The sequence below is a fragment of the Xiphias gladius genome, chromosome 9, assembly GCF_016859285.1.
Source record: "Xiphias gladius isolate SHS-SW01 ecotype Sanya breed wild chromosome 9, ASM1685928v1, whole genome shotgun sequence".
Taxonomy (NCBI): Eukaryota; Metazoa; Chordata; class Actinopteri; order Istiophoriformes; family Xiphiidae; genus Xiphias; species Xiphias gladius.
Window position 1 is genome coordinate 16,333,673 of NC_053408.1, and position 8,027 is coordinate 16,341,699.

General features: G+C 40.4%; 1 protein-coding gene across 1 annotated transcript in view; it reads left to right on the top strand.

The window, feature by feature from the left end:
- Positions 1 to 2,369, top strand: part of cpped1 (calcineurin-like phosphoesterase domain containing 1) — a 30,789-nt gene extending 28,420 nt beyond the window's left edge. Inside the window, exon 6 of the mRNA XM_040134356.1 lies at positions 1,940 to 2,369. Within this exon, the coding sequence (XP_039990290.1) occupies positions 1,940 to 2,166 (227 nt within the window). The 3' untranslated portion in view covers positions 2,167 to 2,369. The remainder of the gene's footprint in view (positions 1 to 1,939) is intronic.
- Positions 2,370 to 8,027: the final 5,658 nt, after the last annotated feature.

The window sequence follows — 8,027 nt, forward strand, 5'->3', positions numbered from 1 at the left end:
ACATATACACAAACATTTATGTACAAACGTTTGTGACTAGACATTGTTGAGCCTGGCCCGTTACTCAGGCACCTAGAGCAGTGGCAAGGTTATATGAAATGCATTATTCCTGGCCACACACACAAACAGATTCATGAATGTGTGGTCCATAATGATATAGCTGCAAGCCCACCCACAAGTCACAGGAGGGTGGGCTTCACACAGTGCTGCCCCAGGTTTTGAATGTAAATGAATTTAGCCTGGGCACATACAGGCCAAAATCATCAATTTCCATTTATGGCAGATTAATTATTTAACAGTCCAGCATGTGCAACTGTTGTCCTCACATAGCCCAGAATATTAATATTAATAAGAATATTTAGGTCACATTTGTATTCTGGTGCTGTTCGATTATGCAGAGTGGCGGACTTGATGATGCAGGCCAATTTCACAGAAAGTGAAGTCGAAGTAGTATCAGCAGTAGAGAGAGAAAGAAAAGAGTTATTCGGAGGGATCTTCCTTGTCTTTGTTGTGCAGATTTCTGGGGCAGACCGATGTCTCTCTCATGCACAGGCTGCAATTTATCCTCTTTTGTTGCCAGTTTTCATTATTTTTTTGGCTGGGTGTCTCTCTGGAGACGAGGCAACAAGCAGCCAGACTCCCCTCCATGGCAACACTTGCAGTTAGAAAATAGAGCAGCTCATTTTCTCTGCCAAAAGCCTGCAGTAAACTAATTTGAAGATCCCCTTACCTATGCACATGCATGCACAGTTGATAATGCCGGAACGCACATATACTGTAAGTAGATATTAGAATACACACATGCAATCATACCTATACACATTCCATCCTAATCTTAAAACGTTAAACCCACAACCACCTTCACCTTGTCCTAACATAACTATAATTCGGATCTTTTCCTTCAATCTAACTCTTAACACAATGTGAAAGACAGCCAAAAAGGACACCAGCTTTTCAGAAAGTCAGTGTTTCTCCCCAAAATAGGGAAACAAATTCAAACTCAGACGAATACTAACTTCACACACAGAAAAACAATTCATTTTGCACCCCTCATTCAAAATGAGGCTTGTTTGGCATGCCATTTTAAGTGTGTAGTCATTTCAGCTGTAGTGACAGAGCATCAGTGCCGCAGGGACAAGCCATACCCGCTCCTTTCTATTAACCATGTAGTTTGTAATTGAAAATAAATTGAATATCGTGGCTCCCTTAATGAAAGTTACCTGGGTTTTCAAAATATTCCACAAGTGGAAAGCTCCGGAGTATATTTTCTTTCTGTCTTTCTTTCTTTCCTGTCCATCTCTCCTTTCCTGTTCGTCCATTCTTCTTGTCTTCTACCTTTCCAAGTAATGTTATTTATAATATCATTTGAGCAATCGCCACACCCTAAAAAAAAGCCAGTGTGGCAGAGTGCAGTCCTATTAAATGTATGTATGTGCTATACAGATGCCACTAATAATGATATTATAGTAATACTAAGTGAGCTTTTGCTAAATGTAAATCTGTCCATCAAATACCAAGAAACTGAGCAACAGGTTATTGTTTAAAAATGCGCCAGAGGCTGTAAAGTGAGTGAATTAAAGCCCGACATCTTCTGGTGGAGCAAACATTGAGTCACTGGTATTGATCACTAAACCTGTCAACTCCTAGTAGATATATTTAGGTCATTTTTCTGCTACAAGCTGTTAATAATTGTGCGTGTTGCACCTTTATTTGGGATAAATGAGGGACAAAGGGTCAGAAATGCGGTGAATTACGTGGCACCTTAAACAGTATATTGCTTATTATGGTAATATCCCAGTTTAGATAAGTGATGTAAATAGAGACAAACCAAATCAAGCTACCAAAAAAAACGAATTCAGGCTTTTGTTTTCTCCTATTTGATGCTCCGAACAAGTAGTATGTACCAAACTCAGCACTCACACCTCTCTCTCTGCCACAGGGGTGAAGGCAGTCTTCTCCGGCCATTACCACCGAAACGCCGGCGGTTGCTACGGCGGCCTGGATATGGTTGTGAGCTCGGCCATCGGTTGCCAGCTTGGCAGCGACACCCACGGTGTCAGGATAGTGGTGGTGACTGCCAATGATGTCATCCATCACTACCACAGCCTGGAGCAGCTCCGAGCGCGGGGCATGGACGAGGACCTCAGGAGGCTCCTGCAGGCCTGAGGCCTGATGATGGAGGGGAAACTGCAAAGATTTGGCTCCTTTTTTTTTTTCTTTTTTCTTGGTAAATGGCTTTGTCTGGATTTTAGAGTTTTCAGCCCCTGTTCTTAGAGGCACACAAAAAGTTTTTGGAGTTTTGTGAGTTGCTCAACTCAGGTCAGCAGATATGAACATGAGATCCCACTAATAAATGGAAAAATTCTCTATCTGTCTGTCTTCCTGTCTGTCCTTCGATTTTCTCGACAACCACTCATCTGATTGACTTCTCGTGTGTATTGTTGAGGACCAAAGGAAGTGCAGTGTCGACTGTGAAGGTTTTTGGATGAGCGATTCTCGAGAAGCATTAAACGACAGTTGGTTAGGGCGGGGGGGGGCATCCACGTAACCGAAGTCATCGATGACGACAACGGCACATCACAAAGATGGCTGTGCCCGGTCAAAGCGGGATTTCCCTGCTGCAGCTACAAATCCTGGCACAGGATGATCCAAAGTGTGGGAGTATTTTAGACAGAGACCCAAGCTTACCACAGCAGTAAAACCGCTACGCACAGTCATTTGAAGCGAAAGTATCCCAGAGCGCCTTGTTTAAGACGCAGCAGCAGCAAGACAGCACTGTTTTGTTTACTTTTTATCCCCACCCAAGTAGGATACTTCAGGGTTATTAACAGGCCGAACAAGTAATTTATGCACCGCTGCTGTATGGTAATGTAACATTACACCATGCGTCATGTAACTTTGTTATTCGATGGTTGTATATTTTCTGTTTCCTTTAACGTCCATTGTATGAGTGAGAACATGGCTTAAACTAATGTTATATCTTTTAAAATATTTTTTCCTTGCTGATGCAAAAATACATTTGCAGCTTAACTGCATATTACTCCAGTAATTAAATAAATCCATGTCATACTCATTTTAAGTTTTAAGTCAAGTTCTTCAGTAAAAATACTGATTCTCCAGTTCAGGGAAAGGGTTGCTATGACACACAGTGATTCAATTAATCTCGACAGACTTGCCAGTTTATTAGGCACACCTAGATAAAACTACGAAGAAAGAAAAAGAGTTGTTCCTAATATTTTGTCAACCTTAATTCATATTATTGGGATGGACAGAATATTAGGAACACCTCTCATGTAACCAATTACAGTTCAAAGCAAAATTACAGCCTCCAAAATGACCATTAAGATAAATCAGCACCTCTCTAAAACAGATTCAATAAAAACTAAATATTATAATCCTCATGAGGGAAGGAGTTATTTCAGGCCTGTCCGATTTTACTGCTTTAGTTTTATCTAGGTGTACATAATAATTTGGCAAGCGAGCGTATGTGCCACAGCAGTCCTTTTAAATTTATGGTCCAGTATTTTTCTGATCAAGTATTTGACATATAGAGTCTATTATGATTATTGTTATTGATATCATAACGCATCAACAACATGGAAATTACATGATGATGATGGAATAAAATATTGAACTATTAATGAGATGGCAAGCATGTTTTGAACGGGCCCTGCACTAGTAATGTGGAATATGACCAATGGCCCACTCTCCAAAAAATCTGTGCATTCATTAAAGTGAAAAAAATAACTTAGAGATTTATACTGAGGCATGCACTGTATATTTGACATGAAATAAGAGAAAGGCAGTGAATTTGAACCCATAAAGACGAGACCACATGCCAACCAAACATTATAAATTATACAGAATATTATGATGAAATTAAATTGGGTTCATGTTCTGTCTACTGAATGTTTTCCCGGGACAGTCTCTCGGCACTATCTTTCCGCACAGTCCTCCTGTATCCGAAGTAGCATCCCATCCACTGACACCCACTCTGTCTGTCTGTGCAGTGGAAAGAGCTTAAAAGTTCAAGACAATATGCTCTGGTGTAGTCAGATGTCGCCAGTGTAACTGTAAATGTAATCCATCATTAAAGGAAGCTTCCACCCTAGTACAATGACATGTCGATCAGAACAACTACCAGAGGTGTGGAAAGTGAAAAAATACAGTGTCAGAGGGTGGAATTTTACTTCAATGATCCTGAAATACTCTGCTGCAATAGATCTTACTACTATGTTTGCTGTTGCTGCGGTTTAATGCCTGGCTGGCCATCCTATGCAAGCTAATCGCATCACCATATTGTGCGTGTTTTTTTTTTTTTTATGTGTCACTTGGTACGTTGTTCGGCAGACCTGGAAGGTGTGGCGCTGACTCCTGACCTCTGATCAAACTTTGAGCTGTTTGTCTACAGCCACTTCCACTGCCCTTGCAGGAAAAAGATAGAAACTGTTGTTTTTTTTTACCCTCCAGCCTGTATAGTTTTGTAGATAGTTTTCGAATTTATGTTGACTTGAGAGATTATTTTTAACCCATATTAATTATAACAAAAACTTAAACGGATTTTAAAGTTACAATCCTTAAGATTTTTGGTTGATAAATAAATACACCTGTGGAATTTTTTAAATAAAATTGATCCATAGTTGATCCAAATGTTCCTTATGATCTTGTCTTATTTTTTTGGAAGCATTTGTAGTAAAATATTGCTCTCTTCCTGTGACTGCTTCTCAATAAAAGCCACCCAAGATTTTATAGACTTTAAATGTGAAGCAGCAGCAGTGGGAAATGTGTGGTTTGCACTGAGACAAAGTGACCGGTAAACAGTGAGGCTGATATCAATGAGATGGGTTTACAAACAAATTAGTTCCACGTGCGTGTGACAGCAATTTAAAGCCGTCGTGGGAATGGCAACTCTGCCACTAACAAGGAAGGCTATTATACAAAGAGGTAATTACAGAATGTAAACACAGTGAATGGCTATTGCAGAAGATGTGAGCCCATAAATAGTATCAAAAACGGGGTTTCACTGAATGAAAATCTCAAGGATTACAACTTTAATGCAATTTTCACCCAACTGATCACTGAGCTGGAATGTGTTTTATCATCAGACCGTGGCTTCAGTCAAAATCTGTGATGCAATCCTTCACATATTAATCACACCTAACCAGTTTAGTCTGCACATGCTTGAGATCCTTGCAGTGAACTCTACAGACACAGAGGTGCTCGGGGAATAAGATGGAACTTTGATTGTGTAGTTAAATGCCACATTAAAGGACTGGTGTCAGGCTGATAAAACATTGATAGCGATGTGATCGGTTGGTGATCAATGGTGTGGGGGGGGGTCTAGTATTTCCTGGCTGTTTTGTCAGAACTGAAACAGCCTAACAGTGTTACAGCCTACCGGCTGCTGACTTATTTGGGAGCTCAGTCCTGAAATTGTCTTTAAAATGAACATTTCTGCAACAAAATGACTTTCTCTGTGAGTCCTAAATGACTCTACTCGATTACACTTCAGACGTACACACACACACTCTCACACTCGCCCCGACTGACTGGGAATGGAAGAGAGTTGTCATGGCAACCCTTTAGCAACACATCTGTGTGTCTGTGTGTGTCTCAGAGAGAGAGTGCGGGTGTTGGAGAGAAAGTGTACGCACCCCTCATCTTTGTGTTTGTGTGTGTGTGTGTGTGTGTGTGTGTGTGTGTGTGTGTGTCAATCCCTGGTCTGATGGGTACTGTAGGTGATTTTCCATCAGCGACGTGATCACTGACCTCATTTCGCACTGACGGATTCTGTCTCTTTTCCAAAAAGTCAGCATTTGATGGAGGGAGGAGGGGGCGTCTGAGAGGAATGGATAATGACTGGGATGTGTGAAAGACGACTCAGTCCATCTCCTTCATTTCCTGTCAGGGAGGGAACCTTATGTCCTTATCTATTTTTATATCCTCATGGTAGCCGAGCTCAATCACATTGTTCTTTATCTTTTTGTGTGTGTGTGGGAATTTGTTTTAGAGCACACTTGCTATATGAATGTGGGGGACATCACACACTTTGACTTGCTCCTATCTTCCTACCATGCTGAACACCATTATCGTGACATAATTGGTTGTATTTTTATAATAAATGCTGATTTTATCTAGTGATTCCTGTGTGGTATTGTGTGAATTTGCAGTGCATGCAGTACCTCTGATGATTCTATTTTGGGGCATAGTGACGATCTAAGTTGTTGAACTACAGCTCCCATAAGGCTTTATGGGGATGCAAACAGGAAATTCATTTTTGCCACCAATTCAGTGAGTTACAGAGTGGGCCTCAACTTGAGCCCTGTTGTTTAGGCTATTTTTGTTTACATTCTGGCAAATTGGCAGCCTTCCAAGTATGCAGATTTAGCTATTAGCAGTCCTTGACTGCCCGTGATGATTCTCAAGCAAGTTCTGGAGTATTACTTTTTTCTCTGATTTCTAAGCCGATTTATGGATTCTTATTTGCAATGGACATCGGACATAATGCTATCTTTGGAAAAATACAAGTCACACCGAATCTAAAAACATGTGTCAGTTCCATGTTTTCACATTTGACTGAGTTATGACTCCAAGAACGAGTAGGATTTTTGATGCAAACTGCTAGAGGCAGGTTAAAGTGAGGTTAGCTTAATTGCCTCCATAAGCTGTGTGGGCGTCCTAGTTTGTGCCTTAGTTTGAGAAGCTCTGGCTAAAGTATCTGTTCAGTATTTCTGTCAACATACGGTATGTGCTTTTAAAGGCACTGGAATTCAAATAAATGTAAACAACTAAATAAACTAAACTAAATAAACAAAATAACTTTGACCTATTGCTGTGGCCTCGCAGTAAGAAATATTTTCACAATTTTTTGTCTCTTCAAATGTGACTTCAATGAAATTAGTGTCCAGACACTCAGAAATCTGAGTCTGTTAGAATTACAGAGGGGTCAGACAGCTAGTCTGAAGGTATTTAAGCTGTATTTTCACCACATGGAAGTTGTACAAACCAAGTAGAACTTAAGTTTCTAGAAAAAGCTGATACATCCTGTGCACTCATTGTTAGCACTTACGATACAGAGCAAATTCCCCCTACTCACATGGGACTTGAATCCTTGATGACATGAGTCAACAGAGGTGTTCAGCAGCAAGAGGTTCTTCTCCGCTTGCTGTCAAAGTCTGAGCTCACTGCTGCTCTACAACACGCTGCCAAAAGCGCTCTGTTGTTTTTTTTCTCTGCAAATTGTTTTCTTCGTTTATTCATTATTTTACTCACCGTATTATGTGTTTAATATTGCGCTGTTCCTTGACTGTGAATTTATGTGATCTGTGCCTGATTTTTCTCATAAAGGAGCAGGTCTTAAACCAGACATTAGAATTAGTCCAATCACATTAGCAACAAATTGTTTTATTGCTGTTGTTAGGCTCAATAAAGCCAGGCTTTTCACACTAAGCCCAGCTTTTCTTAGGCACCTTTATGAACCACCCTTCAGGATGAATCACAATCAATCCATGTTTTTGTGATGTAGACTGATCAAATTTTAACAAGAGTGTGGCTCAGTGTCACAGTTTGTTTTTAGTATTCATGTGACACAGTTTCTGTTCAGCCTCTTCAGACAGCAGAAACATGTCTTGCTCCAAAAAAAACGCCTCCTCAGTTCTGCTGGCTAAAAGTATAACGATTCTTCTGACATGTATCCGTCATATAAAAGTTCCTTCTTTTTAAACTTGTGTACATCAAAACACACACAAATCTAGAGATCTGTCATCAGCTTTGCATAACAAAAACATACGAGATCACCGAAGCTGCTGATAAGATGTGGCAGTTTAAGATAAAAATATCAAAGCGTTCATCTTCAACTGAATCCAATCCACACCTGCTGCATATTGTATTCATATTTTCTCCATTCTATCTGTGTTAAATTAGAGATAAGCTGACTCCAGCGCCGCCTGAGGGGCAGTGAGCAGGTGGGAATTTCTTGCTCATGGACTCTGCAGTCGAAACAAATGGCTGTTATTGGACACAACAGC